Source organism: Terrapene carolina, unplaced genomic scaffold (genome assembly GCF_002925995.2).
Source record: "Terrapene carolina triunguis isolate 2854851 unplaced genomic scaffold, T_m_triunguis-2.0 Scaffold21, whole genome shotgun sequence".
NCBI lineage: Eukaryota > Metazoa > Chordata > Testudines > Emydidae > Terrapene > Terrapene triunguis.
Genome location: NW_020664372.1, coordinates 34432915 through 34453768, shown reverse-complemented (window position 1 = coordinate 34453768; position 20854 = coordinate 34432915). Strand labels below are relative to the sequence as shown.

General features: G+C 43.7%; 1 protein-coding gene across 1 annotated transcript in view; it reads left to right on the top strand.

The window, feature by feature from the left end:
• The first annotated feature begins 16495 nt into the window (after positions 1-16495).
• GRTP1 (growth hormone regulated TBC protein 1) overlaps positions 16496-20854 on the top strand; it is a 52019-nt gene continuing 47660 nt past the window's right edge. The window contains exons 1-2 of the mRNA XM_024219562.3: positions 16496-17088; positions 19696-19847. Coding sequence (XP_024075330.1) covers positions 17039-17088; positions 19696-19847 — 202 coding nt within the window. The 5' untranslated portion in view covers positions 16496-17038. The remainder of the gene's footprint in view (positions 17089-19695; positions 19848-20854) is intronic.

The window sequence follows — 20854 nt, the reverse complement described above, 5'->3', positions numbered from 1 at the left end:
CACTAAAACACTTAAAAATGCACCTAAGTCTTATTGACTTCAATGGGCGTACTCATGTGTAAAGTCAAGCACATGCATATTTATTCGCATGATTGAGACCATGAGGGGAAAGGTGGAAAAAAGGAATAGGAGGCAAAGATGACTAGGGTTAAGAATTCAAAAAGCAGTGAGATGGAGAAGGCCATTAAATAAGCCATTGGAAGGTTGGCACTTCAGTACAGGAGTATGATTGCAGGTGTGTTCAGCCTCACTGGTGCTCCAGATTACATACAAACTAAGTCTGAATTCTGTTTTCTAATAGCTTCCCCTTCAATCATGGTGACAATCAGGGTACTGACTTCCCGGGGAAGAAAAGAGGGTCGGAACCCAAACCAATAAGCAACTGAATCAAATGATTGTATATGATATGATTGTATTATGAAAGTGTATCAAGTAAGGTATCGTATAAAAACCGATGACATGCTGGTCATGAATATCACTGTGTGATGTCTGTACCCATGGTGTGTAAAGAGATAAGTATATGCTTTGGAAATATGTTCCTAAAATATGTTGTGGAGAGAGTTGATAAACAAGCCTGCGTTAGACAAAGGAATGTGGATTTACATGTCGGGATCAAGCTTTGTAAGCCAGAGGACAATGAAAGTACATTTACACGTAAGATAAACAAAGCCACCCAGCTAACTAGCAGAAAACACTGGGAGACAGAGTCTGCACCCCTGGCAATTTTTCCTGGCTCTTGAGGTAAAGACATCGCACTTTGGGGAAATATAAAAGGAGCCCAAAAAGACATTCTAGTTATCCATCACTTAGGGAAGAGGACAGCACCCTAAGACTTTGTGAAAGTGGGGTCCTCTGGTCTGGAGGGCTAGAGTTTCTGGTAGCCTGATTTAAGTGAGAAAACTGGTTAGGCAAAGATAACCTGCTAAAATAAAGTTTTAATCACTAGAAAGCATGTTTTATTTTGTTTTGTTTTGTTTGCAGCCACACCTGCCTCCCTTTTCTCTTGCTTAGTATCACCTGAATCTCTGTTCTTTATTAATAAACGTATTCTTAGTTTTACTATAAACCATCTTAGTGCTGTTATTTTGAAGTAGAGTGAGTGCTCGGTGAACTTAACAGGCTGGTGTGTGCCCTGTCTCTTTGGAGGCAGCAAACTTAGTCATTTCTGTGAGTGTCCAGTGAGAGGGATTGGACGCTGCAGAGAGACGTCTTGGGGGGAAGTCGGGAACTGGGGTTCACTGATTGTTACCTGTGTGACGTTATTGATATAATCTGGGACCATATAGATCATTGTTGCAACCAAGGTCCTGTAGTGGCACCAAAATCTTGTATAAAGGGGGTCAAATGGGGTGTCTTAGACAAGGTTATGGTTTACTGGTTATGATTATGCTGTCTATATGTGTGTATCAATTTTGTAGTTGAAGTTATGAATATTGGCTCTATACTGTCTGTATTTCAAACTTATGCTATGCTGCTGGGTGACATCCCAGACAAGCTGGTGTTAGCTCTGCCTAGCCTGCTTGATGGCCCATTAAGGACCATCAGCTATACAATGGACCCATTGAGAGAAGGCAAATATGCCTTGAGACTCAGCAAAGTATGCAGGGACTGGCCCATGTGACTCCAGGCTCCATTTTGCTGTAATTTTCCACAGTGAGAACAAAGAGGTGTTCTTACACCTGGAAAAGACTATATAAGGCTGATGCCTCATCTCCATCTGGTCTTCAATCCTGCTTCATACCTCTGGAGGAACTTTGCTACAAGCTGAAGCTTTGAACAAAGGACTGAGGACCCATCCCAGCGGGGGATGTATTCCAGAGACTTGATTTGAACCTGCAGTTTATTCTGCTGCTGCTGCAAGCCTGAACCAAGAACTTTGCCATTACTGTATGTAATTGATTCCATTTAACCAATTCTAACTCTCATCTCTATCTTTTTCCTTTTATGAATAAACCTTTAGATTTTAGATTCTAAAGGATTGGCAACAGCGTGATTTGTGGGTAAGATCTGATTTGTATATTGACCTGGGTCTGGGGCTTGGTCTTTTGGGATCAGGAGAACCTTTTTCTTTTACTGGGGTCTTGGTTTTCATAACCATTTGTCCCCATAACGAGTGGCACTGGTGGTGATACTGGGAAACTGGAGTGTCTAAGGAGATTGCTTGTGAGACTTGCGGTTAGCCAGTGGGGTAAGACCGAAGTCCTCTTAGTCTGGCTGGTTTGGTTTGCCTTAGAGGTGGAAAAACCCCAGCTTTGGGCTGTAACTGCCCTGTTTGAGCAATTTGTCCTGAGTTGGCACTCTCAGTTGGGTTCCGCCAGAACCGCATTGTCACACAAGGCCACAGAGCATTTATTCCAGCTACCGTACAACACATTGCCTTTCTTCACCTTTTGTTTTTAAACTTAACACACTAACAATCAGTGCTTTCCATCTTTCAAGCACTATTTAAATGCTAATTATTTTAATTAGTATGGGGTAAGGGATAAAGGCATCAGCCATTATAGACTGTAAACTCTATGAGGCAGGGACTGTCTTTTCTAATGATATGTGTACATTGTCTAACACATTGGGACCTCTAAGTGCTACAATACAAATAAATAGCAAACAGCAGGGATAGGGGAGAATCAAAAAGCAGAGCTTTTAATCTTCTCTCACAAGTCCTCTCTGCTACTTCCTTTCTTGACCTCTATGGGAAATACCACCATCCTGGCTGTCACTCAGGTCTGTAACTTCGATCTCTCTCTGTAGGTCCTCATGTCTATGTTATGTCCAAATCCTGATTCTTTCTGCACAATATCTCCTGAGATGAAATACCTCCTTTCCTATCTAACCACACAGCTAAACTCTCGCCCAGGCTGTCACGGTTTTAGGGCAGCTGTACCTCTTTTCTTTTCAGAAAGAGGCTGGATAGCCATCTGTCTTGGATGGTTTAGACACAACAAATCATGTATCTTAGCCGGCGTTTAGACTAGATGATTCTTGTGGTCCCTTCTTACCCTATGGTTCTATGATTCTATCCCTGCTCTGAGGTTCACTCCAGGAGTTCCAAGCCACAGACAGAGAACAGGAGGGACCAAGGTGCACCAGTGCTCGAGGCCCCTCAGTGGAAGGGAAATGATTAAATGAGATATACCCAGATAATCCTGTCAAGTGACCCACACATTGCAGAGAAAGGCGAAAACCCTCCAAGGCCACTGCCAATCTGACCTGGGGGGAAATTCTTTCCTGATCCCACATATGGTGATCAGTTAGAGCCTGTGCATGTGAGTAAGAACCAGCCAGCTAAGCACCTCAGAGAGACTCTTCGGGGCCACCTTAGAGCCCTGGCCCATCCTGCCCAATGACCCATCTCCAGCTGTGCCCTCCTTGATGCTTCAGAAAAGAGATTAAAAAACCCTCCCAGAATACATGGATTGTGGGGGGGAGGGGCAGAATCCCTTCCTGACCCCTGCCGATAGCTGCCTGAAATCCTGAAGCATGACTTTTAGGAACATAAGACATAATTGAGAAATGAGCCCCAGCACTGTTGAGCCCTGTCCCCTGCCATCACAAGCAACCCTGTCATACAATTGCACTAAAATTTGTTCACCTCTCTTAAAACTAATTAAGTTGTGTGTCCCCAGAACTCCTTTTGGGAGGATGTTTCAGAATCTCACCCTTCTGATGGTTAGTAACCTTCTGATTTCCAGCCTGAATTTGTTCATGGACAGTTTATATTCATTTGTTCTTGTGCCAACATTGTCCTTTAGCTTAAATAGCTCTACCCCCTCCCTGGTATTTACCCCCCTAGAGTATTTATAGAGAGCACTCATATCCCCTCAGCCTTCTTTTTGCTAAACAAGTCAAGCTCTTCCAGTCTCCTCTCATAAGATAGCTCTTCCATTCCCCTGATCATCCTACTAGCCCTTCTCTGCACTTGTTCAGTTTAAATTCATCTTTCTTGAACATGGGTGACCAGAATTGTATACAAATTGTATTCCAAATGAGTCTTACCAGTGCCTTGTATAATGGCATTAATACTTTACCTTTACTGGAAATGCCTCACCTAGTACATCCTAGGATGACATTTGCTTTTTTCACAGCCGCATCATACTGGTGGCTCATAGTCATCGACCAACACAGCCAGGTCTTTCTCTTCCTCTGTCACTTCTAACTGATAAGTCCCCACATCTTGTAGCACAAATTCTTATCTTTAGACCCAGAGTGCATGAACCTTGCACTGTGTACTATTGAATTTCATCCAATTTCTGTCACTCCCGTCTTTAAGGTCATCCAGATCTTCCTGTGTAATATTCCCACCCTCCTCTGTATTGAGAACACCTCACAACTTTGCATCCTCAGCAAATTTCATTAGCACGCTCCTTTTTGTGCCATGGCCATAAGATTAGTCCCAAAACCAATCCCTGAGGAACTCCACTGGTAACCTCCCTCCAATCCGATAATTCATCTTTCAGCACAACCTGTTGCCTTCTCCCCTTTAGCCAATTTCTTATCCTCCTTACAATGCTCATATTAATCTCCATCTTAATTAATTTAACAAATAATTTCCCATGTGGTAGCATGTCAAGTGCTTTACTGAAGTACATTACATCTACTGTACTTATTTTAAAAAATCAGTTATTTCTCAGAGAAGGAAATCAGGTTAGTCTTGCATGATCTACCTTTGGTAAACCCATGTTGCATTACATCCCCTTTACTATTTACTTCTATAAATGTAATTATTCTTTGTCACAATTTGTTCTAAAACATTGCATATTTCTGAGGTCAGACTAACAACTCTGTAATTGCCTGGATCACTTATACTTATTTTTAAGAAAGAAATAAACATTAGCTATTATCTAGTCATATTTTAAATAATAAATCTATTCAGATTAGTACCATAATTAAAATCTATGTATTAAAAATCCTTTTGATCAGACTAGCAATCTCATGTGTCACTTCTTTCAGTAATCGGGGATGGAAATTATCCGGTCACCGCAACTTGAGTGCATTAAGCTCCTCAAGTTTTTCTTCCAGATGTGGTAATTTCCATTTCATGACACTCATTTCCATCAGCCATACTGCCTTCATGCATATGATACATATTGTCATCTTTACTGAAAAGTGAGGCAAAGTATTCATTTAGTTTTGGGGCCACACCTACTTTATCTTTAATCTCCTTCCCATTCTCATGGCATAATGGCTGTGACACTCTGTACCTCGGAGGAACAACCAGCACCCCATGTTCATCCTTGTAAAATGATTGTGTGGTATCCAATGCAATGTTGTCATGTCGGGTGTCTTCGGAAGGCTCATGATCCACTGAGCATGATTGTTATAGTGATGTTATAGTAATTGTTACAGTAATGTTATAGTAAGGTTATAGGTTATAATTTCATGTATGTAGTTATGAGGCTGAAAATGTATCCTCATGCCTTAAAATAAGCCCAGGCAAAAACTCTCCAAGAGCAGAGAGGCAGTTCACACCTCATCAGGTCAGGTATGGACAAACCCAGCCCAGTTTCACAGGAACAAAGGATACTGGCCTAGGCAGCAACAAAAGAATCTGTTAGACTCTTGAGGGAGTCACCCCCCCTTCCTTTGGTCAGTTTGGAACTGCGATGAGGTAATGCTCACCTGACTCTGAACTGGGGGGCGGGAAGAAAAGGACATGATAAAAGGGAGAGACATTTGCTATGCTATGCTCTCTTTCCCACCCACCTACATCTACAGACACCACACCAAGCAACTGAAGTGCTAATCTAAAGGGAGAGCCTGGCTGAAGAGCAACCAGCCAGCCTGTGGTGAGAAGCATCTAAGTTTGTAATGGCATTGAAAGTGTTAAGATCAGTTTAGAATGTGTTTTGCTTTCATTTCATTTGACCAAATCTGACTTATGTTTTGACTTATAATCACTTAAAATCTAACTTTATAGTTAATAAATCTGTTTGTTTGTTTATTCTACCTGAAGCAGTGCATTTGGTTTGAAGCATGTCAGAGACTCCTCTTGGGATAACAAGCCTGGTACATATAAATTTCTTTGTTAAACTGATGAACTCATATACGCTTGCAGCATCCAGCGGGCATAACTGGACACTGTAAAACAGAGGTTCCTAGGGTTGTGTCTGGGACCGGAGATATTGGCTAGTGTCATTCGGTTACACAATCCAAGGAGCAGCTTACATGCCAGAGGCTGTGCATGAATAGCCCAGGAGTGGGGGTTCTCACAGCAGAGCAGGGTAAGGCTGGCTCCCAGAGTCAAGGATTGGAGATCACCGGTCTGGATAACACCAGAGGGGAACGTCACACTGGCCCCAACTCATCTTTCCTTATCCTCTTATTTATAAAACTAAAAAACCTATTATTTATTTTAATTTCCTTGGCAGGAGCTAATTAGGCTTGACTTTTAGCAATTCTCACTTTTTTCCTACATTTCCTTATCTCCATGATGTATCTTTCTTTGCTGATCAGCCCCCTTTTCCATTCCCTATAGTCTCTCTGCTTACTCTCAATAACTTTTTTGAGGTGGATCCTTTCCTTACAACTCCCTACCCCTCCCCCTTCTTGGGATGGAAATTTCAGATAGTTTTTATATTGTTAATTTGAAGAAATTATAAGTCTCCTCCACATTTAAGTTCCTGAGCTCTTTTGTCCAGCTGACTTCTTTAACTAATTCCATTAATTTCCCAAGGTCTGTGCTCTTGAAATAAAAACTGTAGTTTGACTGGATTTTGATTATCAATTTGTGATCTCTTGATTCAAGTTTGTTTCCTATGGTTATATTTTCTATGATGATCTCACTACTTAATAAAACCAAGTATAAAACTGCATCACCTCTTGTTGGTTCAGACACAATTTGATGAAGAAAACTTTTATCTATCCCATGGAGGAATAATTTGGCCCTGCCAGTATTAGTAGCATTTATTCTTCATTCGATATCCGGGAAGTTAAAGTCTCCCATTATGACAATTCCCAAAAGTATTTCTCTCTAATAATAAAGAGATCACTATCCATATCTGGGGATGACTCTGGGGGGGGGGGTCTATAAAAGACCTATAACACTATCCCAACAGAACCTAATTTGCTTCCACAAAGTGATTTTTGACCCAAACAGATTTTGTTTTGTCCATGCTATCACTTCATATTTCTTTAGAGTTTACTGCTTCTTTGATATACAGCACAACTCCACCTCCCTTACCTTTATTTCTATCTCTTCTAAACAGCATATCCTTCAATAAAATGTATTCCAGTCCTGAGTGCTACTCCACCATGTTTCTGTAATCCCTACAATATCTAGTTAGGCTTCTTGCACCAGTTGTTCCAGTTTCTCCATTTTATTGCCCAGACTTCTTGCATTCATGTACAAGCGTTTCAGTTGTTTCTTTCGATCCTCACCCAGTTTTCTAGCTCGTTGTGCTCTGTTGTGTCTTCATTTAGCTGATTTTCCTGTTCCTGTGTACTGAAGTCAGGAGTAGAGATTTCGAAAGTCTCTCCCAGCCTTCTCCCCTCATCTCCTACTTTACAGTCCTTCTTATCAATCATGCCAGCCTTGTTAGCAGAAGATTAATACCCCAGGTACTCAAGTGAAGGCCATCAGTTGAGAAGAGTCTTCTTTCAGTTAATGCCTTTCAATGGTCCCAATCCATTAGCACCAATCCTTTAGTTATCTTCATTACCTTGTCATACTTTCGCTCTCCTTCTTTAGGGACCGGAAGTATTCTGCTGACAATCACTTGAGCTTCCACTTCCTTAAGCGTCTTACCCAGTCAAGCATAGTCATTCTTGGTCCATTCCAATGGGAATCTAGCAGTGTCATTCATTCTGACAGGCAGCACAATCAGTGGCTTTTTTCCCACTCCCATCAGGATGCTCTTCAGCTTCAAGTCCACATCTTATATCCTTGGTCCTGGCAAACAGCACACTCTTCTGTTCTCTGGATCTGGTTTGGTGACAGGCCTGTTGCCCTGCTCCTATCCATTCAAATTGCTGTTCAAAGTGGTGGACTAGGAAAATGATCTTTACAACATGTCATCCCTCCTCTTTGCATCCCTCCACTGGTTCCACCTTCTCAAACATAAGTTTCTTGTCTTCACTTTCAAGGCCCTTCATGGCTTATGTATCCTCTCTCCTTCACTTTCAAGATTTTGACTCTCTCCTTTAAATTGCCAGTGATATTAGACTTCATTGCCCTCTTGTTAAATTCTCAAACAAGCACTTTTGTGTTTCCTCCTATGCTGTCTCTCAGTCTTGGATGAGCTCCCCATAAACATCTGCAAAGCCACCTTGTTATCCTCTTTCAAAACCCTCCTTAAAACTTTATGCCATGATGCCAACAAAAACTTAATGATAGTTAGGGCCTCAGGTGGAAGTAGGTGGGGCTGGGAGTCAGCCTCCCCCAGCCAGCCCATCCATGCTGCCTGGCCCGTGCCTCCTGGGGCTCCGGCAGCAATTTAAAAGAGCCTGGGGCTCCAGCTGCTGCTGCGAGCCCTGGGCCCTTTTAAATTGCCAGCGCCGGGGCAACTGCCCCTTTTGCCCCTCTCCCCCCTGTCAGCAGCCCTGCTGGTAAGGTCCCTATGGGCAGGGCCACCGACGAGGGGCCACGGCAGCGCTTTAACTTCGGCTGCGTACAGGCCGGTACCGGCTTCTTACCAGTACGTCGTACCGGCCCACTTTCACCCCTGGCTCTGACCACTGCCTGTCATGCTGACCAATACATTCTCATTGTTTCCTTGTACTTCGCCACCTGTCTGTATCCATCTCTTGTCTTAAATTGTAAGTTCTTAGGGACAAGGACAATCATTTTGTTCTGTTTGGACAGTGCCTGGCACAATGGGGTCCTGGTAATACAAATAATGAAAATGTTACTAATAGTCTTTCATACATCAACTTGTTCCCTCACAGTGTGTTTAAAGATATATTTTCCCTTTTCATGCATTTTTAATTTAATAATTTATCTCTTGTATGTTTTAGCAAGTCTGTCCTCCTATCTTCCAGTACCCAAAGTGAAACTAGTGTTTCAAATGCTCCACATGGCAGAAGAAGTGGGACAAATTTTAGCAAACATATTTACTAACAACATGAAAGCTTTGGGGATACACATTAGTAAACTGATGCCAAAAAGCACTGCCTTTTCTCCATGCTCAAAGCTCTGCTGGTCTGAAAGCCCAGGAAAGCAAAGTGCTTGAATTTGGCTTTTTGCAGTTAGCTTTGCCTTGCTGCCGCACAAATTCCCCAGTGTGCTTTGATCTACCCTGCTTTGAAATGAAAGTAGATTAAAGTGCACTAGGGAGCTTTTTGTGCCCACAGCAGGCACCACAGGGACACTTTGTGCGTGGGAAGCTACTACAGGACAGATTTACACCCCCACTTGCCACAAAGTGTTTGTGGAGACAAGCTGAGGAAAGGCAACGGCTGAGGCCTAGAGTGGGTGCCCTTGGTGGGCCACAGGGGGGAATATAGATGCAGTTGCCCTGACTTGTGAAAGTGGGTGCATAATTGGTTGAAAGACTACTCAGCGTGCTGTAGCTATCAATGATTCACTGTCAAATTGGGAATGCATATCTAGTGGGATACCACAAGGGTCAGTCCTGGGTCCAGCATTATTCAATATTTCCATTAATGATTTGGATAATGGAGTGGAGAGTATGCTTACAAAATATGTAGATGGGAAGCGTTGCAAGAACTCTGGAGAGCCGGGTTAGAATTCAAAAGGACCCTGACAAGCTGGAGAATTGTTTTTAAATCAATAAGATGAAATTCAGTAAAGACAAGTGCAAAGTCCTACACTCAGAAAGGGGAAAAAAAAATCAAATGCACAACTATAAAATGGGGAATAATTGGCTAGGCAATAGTACTGCTGAAAAGTATTAGGGTTTTGCAAATTAAATATAAGCCAACATGTGAGGCAAGCGCTGGGAGGGAAGGGGGAGGAGTGGAAATATGGCGCAGGGCCGCCCAGAGGGGGGGCAAGTGGGGCAATTTGCCCCAGGCCCCGGGCTCCACAGGGCCCCCCAAGAGAATATAGTATTCCATAGTATTGCAACTTTTTTTTATGGAAGGGGCCCCCGAAATTGCTTTGCCCCAGGCCCCCTGAATCCTCTGGGCGGCCCTGACGTGGCGTGCTCAGGGAGGAGGCGGGGGGGCAGGGGAGGAAGTGGTGGAGGTGAGGTGGGGGGCATGGTGGGGCGCTTGGCTGCTTGTGGGTGCAGGGGCTTAATCTGCAGCAAGGAAGATTTAGGTTAGATATTAGGAAAAAATTTCCAACTATAGGGTTAGTTAAACTCTGGAATAGGCTTCCAAGGGAGAGCATGGAATCACCATCATTGGAGGTTTTTAAGAACAGTTAGACAAATAGCTTTCAGGAATGGTCTAGATTTACTTGTCCTGCCTGAGTGCAGGGGATGGGACTAGATGACCTCTCAAAGTCCTTTATACCCCAACATTTCTGTGATTCTAATCTTGCAAACGCATGTGCTTAATTTTAGCATCTGAGTAGTTCACACGATTAGGGCTATGGTCTTTTTCTCAGTTTCCCCACCTGTAAAATGGGGATAATAATACTTCCCTACTTCAAAGGACATGTTGTGAGGATACATTTTTTTTTAATCTGTGTGAGGTGCTCCGACAGCTTATGGTGAATTCTATAGAAATACCTATAAATGAATACATAAATGTTGGGGAAAATGCTCTGTGTCTTCAATAAAAACAGTATGCGGGAGGGTGTATTCAAACCTAATAGAAAACTTTTTTTTTTTTTTTTTTTTTTTAAACTTCAAGGAAAACAGGTTTTGGATTTAACACTTCCTTGCTGTGAACCAAATGATGACAACATTCTACTTGTATGCACAAACAAGAAAGTAAAACTGATGATAGGCAGCTAGTGGGATTTTCAATCTATGTTTTAAAGTGCTTAAATACCTTTTGAAAATCTGTTCTTTAGGAGTCTCAATCTGTATGCTATTAAGTGCCCATCAGTGTATCTACATAGCAGCTGGAAGCAAGCCTCCCGGCACGGGTACACAGACCCATGCTAGCTCTGCTCAAGCTAGCAAGCTAAAAATAGCAGTTTGGACATTGCAGCACAGGCGGTAGCACAGGCGGTGTCACAGGCTAGCCACCTGAGTACAAGCCTGCCCAAGCCCTGGGTCCAAGCTCAGGTGGCTAGCCTGGGCTACAAAGTCCACACTGCTATTTTTGGCATGTTATTTCAAGTAGAGTTCGCATGTGTCTGTCTACCCAGGCAGGGAGGCAGCTGCACTGTAGACATACTCTTTGCCATCTAAAAATGGGATTTAGGCACTTTTAAACATTTTACCCTTTGTCCCTAAACTCTTTCAAAGCCTGCAAATCTCCAATCCTGCAAATACTCAAGCATGTGCATAACTTTTCTCTATTCACTTCAGAGGGAGGGACTACTCTCACATGAGTAAAGTTACACCCTGCTTATGCACAACCTTACAGCTATTTCCTAGGTTTTCAGAGTTCACGAAGTCAAGGACGTTTTGCTGGGCCAGCAGCAAACTTTATATTTTCAGGCAAGCAGTTAAGAGGAATAACACCATCTGCTTCCCCCCTTTGGAGCTGAACCATGTCCATATTTCTGTGTAGTATGTTGTTTTTGATCATATGTAGGAGGCAGCCTCCTTGAGGATCATGCTGGGAGGGATCAGCTGTTTATCTCCTTTGTGAAATCCTATCAGCCAGTCTCTTCAGCAACCACTTGCTTGCTGACTCCACTAGATGATGTTTCTCTGGCAGTAATTGTAATTTTCTAAGAGCTTGCCTGCTGGAAAGTCAGGACTTGATTAAAAATGCACAGGCAGGAATATCATTACACTGCTACTGTTCTCTCATACAGCTTCTTAAGATGTATGTTTCAGGTGACTGGTTATTGCAGTGGGTGTGTTCTTGGTTTGCTCTAGGTCACAGAAGGAAGGAAAACACCTCTTTAAGGAAACAGTGTGCTGCAGATTTTGCAATGACAGAGGGGTTGGGGAAACAGGGAAAACTCATTGGCTGCTGTCATTATTTTTATCTGGCTTTAGTCTGTTACATGATGGTAGAAAATAAGTAAGTAAAAACTTAAGCTAATAATATTATCATATCAGCATAATAAAACATTGACTTTTACTGCCAGTCAGCTCCTTCAGGGGAAAAATAAAACACAAGCTGCAGAAGCAAAGGTTACCAGACATAGTTAAAAAAAAAACCCTCCAAACCAATATAGCTGCCAAGTCTCACTCATTTGGAGGCAAATTCCCTCTATTTGACTAGAATTTAAGACAGCACTAGAATTCTCTCTCCCTTCTTTGTGAGTATTTCAATGAGATTTCTCTTGCAGAAGAAATATCCTTTAAAACAATTTTAGAGGATGTATGAATCGTGTTTAACATTCAAAATATATCTGAAATATTATCAAAATGACACCTATTTATACTAGTTCTGTGTGACAAAGTATAGTGAAAAGATGGGAGGACTGACTTGTAGTTAAAGTAGAGGATGGGATTCAGTCGGTCTGTCTTCCATTCCCTATTCTACCACAGGATTTAGCCCTGATCCTGCAAAAACTTATGCCCATTGATTTTAGCATGCAGAAGGCTTTACAGGATTGGGGCCTAATTTTGATGTCTTGGTTTTTGGGTGCTAAAATAGGTACCTATGTCTGATTAGGGTGACCAGACAGCAAATGTGAAAAATCAGGACGGGGGTGGGGGGTAATAGGCGCCTATATAAGAAAAAGACCCAAAAATCGGGACTGTCCCTGTAAAATCAGGACATCTGGTCACCCTATGTCTGATATTCAGAGATGGTGAATATCCATACTGCTATTGAGGTAAGCAAGAGTTGTGGTTGCTCAGCCCCTCTGAATATCATGTCTTAGGTATCTAATGTTGGGCTGCCACAATTGAGGCCACTTTTTAAAACATGACCCCCATCCTGCAAACGCTTATGCTGATCTGTAACTTACTCATATGACTAGTCACACTGAAGTTAATGGGACTAGTCACATGCTTGAAGGTTAGATCCTGCAAATGGCTCTGCATGGCCAGACGCAGACATCTGCACCTGTGCTGAACCACAGCCACTTCAGTGGGGCTCTCTGTGGGCTGAGAGGTTTGCCCCAGTGTGACCAAGGGCAGGATTGTGTGGCCTTGTGCAATTCACTTAGGCCCTGATCCTGGAAAGACTTATGCAGCTACTGTAGGATTAAGACCTAAGAGAGGAGAAGAATTCATTGCAACTAATAAACTAAAGTCATTTTTAAAAATAACAATACATGTTTTTAAACCAAACCAAAAAAAAATCAAATTAATATTACACAATTTTTTTTAAAGAAAAAAAAATGAAAAATCAGAGACCTGTTTTGGTTACTTTGTAAAATGCAATTGATATTTCTGCCATACAGGTTACACTTTTTTGCTCTATCTTTAAAACCTGCCTGCATACTGAACCAATCCTGCAAATTGCTCTGTGTGGGTGGGCCATGCGGAGCACAGTATCTAAAACTGCCCTGGCAGCTTAGGAGTTTCTGCTTTTAGCATCAGTGAAAGGCTGTTACTTAGAGTTCATCTCCGTCTGTGACCAGGGAAAAATACATAAGCCCCTTAGACATGATCCTGAGCTCACGCATCTCCTAAAGGGCCCAATCCTGCATGTTGGGAACTTGGCCACTGATAGTCAGGGGGGAGGAGGACGGGGCGGGGGGGGGGGGGGGGGGGGGGTCAAAAATAAGGATGGTTTAACATAAAGTCCTTAGGGAAATGGCACAAAGGGACCAGGTGCCTGCTGGTGAGAGTTTTCTCCTCCCACTGCAGAACTCCCCTGCTTTGCCCTACAAACCCTTGTTACTTGGGCTCAGCGCAAGTCCCAGTCATAGAATTATAGGACTGGAAGAGACCTTGAGAGGTCATCTAGTCCAGTCCCTTGCCCTCATGGAAGGACTAAGTATTATCTAGACCAGGGGTTCTCAATCTTTTTCTTTCTGATTACTCTCCTCCCCCCAACATGCTAGAAAAGCTCTGCGGCCCACCTGTGCCACAATAACTGATTTTCTGCATATAAAAGCCAGGGTCTGTATTAGGAGGTAGCAAGCAGGGCAGTTGCCTGGGGCCTTATGCCACAGAAGCTACATTGCTCAAGCTTTGGCTTCAGCCCCAGGTGGCAGGGCTCCAGTACCAAGGGGTGGGGCTTCATCTTTCTATCCTGGGCCTCAGTGAGTCTAATGCTGTCCCTGCTTGGCAGCCCCCCTGAAACCTGCTTGTGGCCCCCCAGGGTTGTCCCAGACCCCTAGTTGAGAACCACTGATCTAGACCATCCCTGGCAGGTGTTTGTCTAACTTGCTTTTAAAAATCTCCAATCATGAAGATTCCACAACCCCCCTGGGCAATTTATTCCAGTGCTTAACAACCCTGACAATTAGGAAGTTTTTCCTAATGTCCAACCTAAACCTCTCTTGCTGAAATTTAAGCCCATTGCCTCTTTATTCCTGGGGGAATTCTGCACCACTGCGCAATGCAGAATTTTCCAGAAATTAATGTTGGGTGTGCATAATTTCCTTCCTCCCCCTCCTCCCCAAAAAACAGGTTGCAGAGATGTTGGCACCACTAGGGGCTGCTGGACCCGGCAGAGCCCAGCTTGCAAATAGAAGACAAAGCTGGGGGCAAGGGAAGGAACTGGAAGGTTCCCAGTGTTGAAAACAGGGGGTGCTACTACCCCTGAAATGGATCTTTTCTGGCTCCTGGTGGATTACTGTCATACCAGTGAAAAAGGTCCACAATAATTATCTTCAATACACAGCAGTTTATTGAGAAGGAATTACACAAGCGGTAAAGGATTACATTAAGCACATAACTCCTAGGTTAGACATTAAGAACTATACATTAAGAGCTATACCTTCCTCTTAGCAAGCCTCTCTTTCACAAACAGGCCCTGCACTAGCCTCACACAGTTCCTGCTTGGCAAACAGAAGGTAGTTTCCAATTCTATGGACACTTTCTTCTCTCCAGATCTGTTCTCCTCAGCCCTCTGGTCTGTCTCAGATTCCCTCAGGGCAAGACCTTGGTTGCCTTGAGACCACTCTGGTTCACAGTTCTACTCAAGCCCGCAGAGCAGAGTTTTGGCTACTCTGTCTAGCAGCGTTGCTTCTTCAAGCATTCGTTAAGGAATCCCAACCACAGTAATTTACTTTGCTTGATTCTTATATGCTTTTTCCTCAAAGGAGTCACATGTCTTACAAGTATGCCCAGTGGGCATGTGGTTACTAATTTTACCTAATTTAGTGTTTTAGAAGGGGTTGGAGGTGGTGGTACCAAATGAACATCACCCCACCCCACATTTACTCACTCAGCAATCATTCACTCTGGCTCTCTGCATGATGTACTTGCTGTAAGGTTGCTAAAACCAGGTTGACCTGTACTCCATGCTGGAACTTTATATTTACTTTTGCATGGGCCCATATTTGCTGACCAATAGGTTCAATATTGATCGTACATGCAGACTTTACCAGTCCTTTATTAAATTTGCTTCTGCTTAAAGGGAACCTGCTCCCAGGATCCTCTGCAGCCATGTTTAAGTCATGTCAAGTTACACACCATTCATTCAGTATGGTCACACCAATTTGGCACCATCCCAACACCCAGCAGCTGCAGTTCTCAGCATGCCCTGAAGGAGGGAGGTGGTGCCATGGAAGCCTGGGACCCAGCATCAGGCTGTTTCTCCTCTGGATCCCTGGGCTGTAGGACGGTAGGGTCTGTGAGTGTCTGGGCTGGTGGTGCAGGAGTAGGGGGTAAGAGCTTGTGGGCTAGGGGTAGGGTTGCCAGGTGTCTGGTATTGTTACAGACATACTTGATGATGACAGGTATTTTGTAATAAATTATCAAAATAATTGAAACTAGTGATTATATAGTGTTATTTTGACAAAATATTTGCAGAATTTTAAAATATTGTGCACAGCCTTTTTAATTTTTTGGCACAGAATTCCCTCCAGGAGTACCTCTTGTCCTATCCTTAGAGGTGAAGGAGAATAGTTTTTCTCCCTCCTCTTTGTAACAACCTTTTATGCCATCCTGGGAAGGTGAAGCCTGCAGCTGCTGAGCCAGTGAAGTGCCAGAGTCTGGGGGCATCATCCCGCCCGCTCCCACCGGGATCTGCAGCCAAACTCCCGTGATCCGCATGGGGCCATAGGTGGGGGTGGGTGCAAGGCTGGCCAAGTCCCGCGCAGCAGCGAGAGAGGCAGGGCTGGTCTCAGCAGCTCAGCTGCAAACGGAGAAGCTCCGCTGCAGCGCGGGGACCGGACAGGCACCGACCCCTCTTCGCCAGGGCGCGAGCCCGACCCTGCTAAGGGAGGCTGGGCCCGAGTGCGGGCAGGGAGGCGGGAAGAGGCTGCAGCGCCCGCCCGCTGATTCCCGGCCGGCTGCATAGGAGTCAGCGGGCGGGGCCCGGGATCCCGCCCTCTGAGAGTCGGGAGTAAGGGAAAGAGCAGTGGTGGAGGGGAGGGAGGAGGGGCAGGTGAGGCGGAGTCACTGGAGACAAGGGCTCTGCCCCGGAGGCAGCCCGGCCCCGAGGGGGTTGCATCGCGCTGCGCTGCCGGAGCAGCAACCTCCGCAACTTGGGGCTGGGCTCCCGGGGGCAGCAGCGCCTCAGGTGACCGCCCAGGTGGGGGCGGGCCGTGGGCAGCTGCCTTGGCACTGCGCCGAGCCAGCTCTGGCACGGGAGCTGCCCGCGGGCCGAGGCCAAGCGCTGGCTCCCCGCGTGTCTCTCCGGTGTGTCACGGCAGCTCTCGCGGGGGCGGAAGAAGGAGCGCCCGGGGCGCCGAGGGGCTGAACTTTGGAGCCTCTGCTCCTTATGGGGCCGGTCCCGAGGCGGCGGCGGCGGCGGAGGAGGCGCTGTTGCCGCCGCTGCTGCCCTGTGTGAGGAGAGCTCGCTCTCGGCTCGCTCCCGCTGGAGTGCCCCGGCGAGAAACTCCGCTCAGGTCCGCACGCTCCGCTAGTGCCGCTGCCGCCGCCGGGCCAGCGCGGCGCGGAACCGTCTCTGCCGGGGCAGCCCCCAGCGCTGCCCGGCCATGGAGGAGGGCGAAGGCGGCGCGCGGGAGCCTGGGGCCGGCATTCCCAGGTACACATGCCCGGGCTGGGGCGGGGGTCCGCTTCTGGGGGGGCTCGTTTCCTTGTTAAGCGCTCACGCCCTAGCGCTGTACTTCGCTCCCCTGTGTGTTTGGGTAGGTGCCGGGTGTGCTGCAGGCAGGGAGCCGGAGAGCGGGCTCGCAGCTCACTGCTGTTTGGAGGGAGACTCCTCCGTAGTCTGGGTTAAAGCTGAGGACGCTGGCAAAGGCTGGCTCTGTGCTGAAGGGCGCGTTTGGTGGGAGTTCCCCCCCCCCCCCCCCCAAGAAATGGCACTTTCGCTGCAATTTTACTTATTGATCAAAATTGCCCTCATTCCCGTTGTTGCAGCTAGACAGCACCATTGAGATTTTCCTTAATAATTAGCAATAGTGTTTTCACTGTGCTGGGTAAGCCCATGTTTTTGAGGTTTTCTCTCTTAGGGAGGGCTATATCACAATATATTGGCACTTCACTGGATTAAATGGCTGTAAAGTCCCCCGCTCCCAAAACCCACAAAAAACAAAACTGAGATTAACATTCAAAAGCCTCTTACACAGGGGCATATGTTCTGTTAAGATTTTCTCTTGGTAGATAACCTTTAATGCCCATAAAAATTGAAAGGAGGTGTAGCAATTGAAAATATTGTTTAATCATTTGCTTATTTATTTTTTATATTTAAACCATTTCTTCAACTGGAAGAAGGAAAAAAAGCAGAATCCACGAAACCCAACTTTCAGTCCTTTGGAAAGAGAGACTTTTTCTAGGTAGTGGGCCTTCAAAGTGGTATCTTTTCTATCAGTTTCTTACATGGAACAATGAAAGGTTTGGGGCAAAGCAAAGTCTATGGAAGAATGACTTTGGAAGAGATTAATAAGGAGTAATTAAATATCTGTCTTACAAGACATTCTCCATAAACAGATGTAAAACAGTTTTGTATAATTGTATTAATGACATATACCTGTTGCTAGAAAGGTTAGAGATAGTAAATATAGAAATGTGAATATTAACTACTGTAAAATAAAGCTTAGAAGGGTGTCATGCAGTGGGGGTTTAGAGAGGATAAATACATTCCGAAGGGAAGTTTGTCAGTGTCATTCTCTCCGTTTCCAAAAAACCATTAGTGATGCACTGGAACAAAGAATCTCTTAAAAATAATAGATTAATGGCTTTGACAGACATACAAGCTTCTGTTAAACAACAAACAAGAAAATTTTGTAAAATCAGGAGACCACCCAGGACTTCGGATAAGGCACAGTGCCTGTAGATGTGGGATTACCTAACTGTTGAGGAGAATATTGTCATAATTTTTGAAACCTGTCTCCTTCCTGCTTCCCAACAGTCAGACTGAATTATGAAATGAATCTGTGTTCTCTACCTTCATTATCAGAATCCTAAACATGACATGAGTGGGTTGAAGAGTCATGCTTTCTTGAATTGTCTTAATGCTGTGTGTATGAATGTGAAAGGTTTCTTTAATTATAAAACTAATGAAAAATAAAAAAAAAAACTTTTCCGAATAAGACCATGACTAAATGATTAGTGACTCTGACTCTAAAAACTGTATTATAGGGTTCAATGTTTGTATCTGTCTCTCTGATTCCACATCACATTTGGTCAGCATACAAATGAAAGAAACTGCCAGCCCTGTAAACTCAGTGGGTCTGAACATCCAGTAGTGCTTCTTCTGACTCATGTATCACCACCAATAAAAGATTCAATGGGTCAAATTCTCCCTATGGTTACACCCGTGCAATTCCATATGTCATTATTGAAGGCTGGACTTGTGTAACTGACAGCTGAATTTGCCCTCACAGTTGGAATTTAGGCCTTGACATCTTGCAAGCCGCTCTGCATGAGTGGATCCCTGTGCCCAGGCAAAGACCCATTGACTTCACTGGGGCAAGTGTAATGTTCCTTCCACACAAAGTATTTTGCACAGGTGGGATCTGTCACCACTTCAGTTGACATATGAGCCAAAATAATATCCAATTCACTTTTCAATAGCCAGTGTTGGTTCTTCATTGCTAATGGGAATAAAAAATTATAAAAACAAAAACCCCTAATTATTGTAAATAAGTACACCTGATGCCACACACATACATGGAGTAGATCTGGTGAAGGGGGAAATGGAGGCCAGTACTATGTAGTCACTTTTCAAAGAGTGTGTTTCTTTAAATAGGTTATTACCAAAAAGTTACAAAAAATAGCACATTTTAAAGGTCATCTTTATAATTGAATCAGTTATTACTATCTGTTTTTACTAGCACAGAACTAGTGGAAAAACTAATTTTTTGCATCTTTGAACCATAGACTCTTACCTTTGCAATCTATATTCTTTGCATTTGTTATTGCCTATTCTTTCTGTATTAAGAAAACCTCTTCCCAATTAGTCACAGTTTAAGCCAATTGTCTACAAAATAGATCTTCGGCTCTGAATCTCTCTATTGCCAAAAGCAATGAAGTCTGGCATTGACCATAAATTACATACATTCCAGTTCATTGTTTTGTATTTTCCATAACTGTTTTTCAGAAATACCACCAGAATTTAGTTTACTAAAGCATACTTTTAAAATCTGCATGTGGAGAAATTTTGCGTACAATAACTTCTTTTATATTGTAGGGTTGATCCATATGGATTTGAAAGGCCAGAAGACTTTGATTATGTGTCATATGAAGAATTCTTTTCTAGATATCTGGTGATACTGACTAGAAGAGCAATAAAATGGTCAAAGCTTCTAAAGGGGAAAAATGGGATACAGAAAAGTTTAAAAGGTAAGTTATATGTTTGTATCTTATTGGACCTGAATGTAAATCAGTGTTGAGAATAGAACTTAAATTTAAATTGGCTTGCACTTGAGAACACAATACTAAATGTCTTTTCTGCTCTAAGTAATAACAGACTGAATTCAGTAATAATACACAAACAAATGTGCTGTTGTTCTAGGGATAATCAATTTGATTTAAAGCTCACAAGGGAGCAATCCTATTTGATGTGCATCATAATATCTTAGTCACTATATCTATAATCAAGAAGGATTATACCTGTGAGAGACCAGATTTTTTGTTACTATTGCTTATAGTACTTTACATATTTGTGTACTCAAGCGACCTCATTAAAGGATAGTTGCATATTGCAGCAGAAAGTATAAAGAACTGGAGATCTGAGTTCTTCTCCCAGGTTTGGTGAGCCATTGACTTGTTCTCTGACATTTTGCAAGTTTCTTTAGTTTTCAGTGCCTCGTTTTCCGCCATCCATGAAAAGGGGGTTGTCTTACGGCTAAAAAGCACTATTATGTGCTAAGACTTAATCATCAAAATTTAAAAACAGAGAAAGTAAAATTAACAGAAGAGCTAGGTGCAAATATTTGAGAAGATGTTAACAGAACTCTTAATTCCCAGTTCAAAAACCTCTTACAAGAGCCCAGTGTATGGAAGTCTAGGGTGTGAAACTGGAGGGGGGAAATGTAATTAAAGGGAGGTATTGTGGGCAAGGAATCATGTGAGGCTGCAAGTTCTCTTCCTTTCCTTGTGGGAGCGAAATTTTTCTGTGTAAGCTTCTTAATTTTTCCCTTTGCACTTAATGATGTGTCCAATATGTCCTTTCTGGGGATCCTATTTGGAATTCTCACAGTGGTGCCCAGCACAGACATTAAAGTAGCCTTAATATGGTTTAGTTTAATTCAACTAATCCACTTAAAAAGTTAATTTGGACTAATTTTCCTGAGTGTCCCTGGGTAGACAAGTCCTTGAATTGCACCTAAATCCTCAGAGGTGTGCAT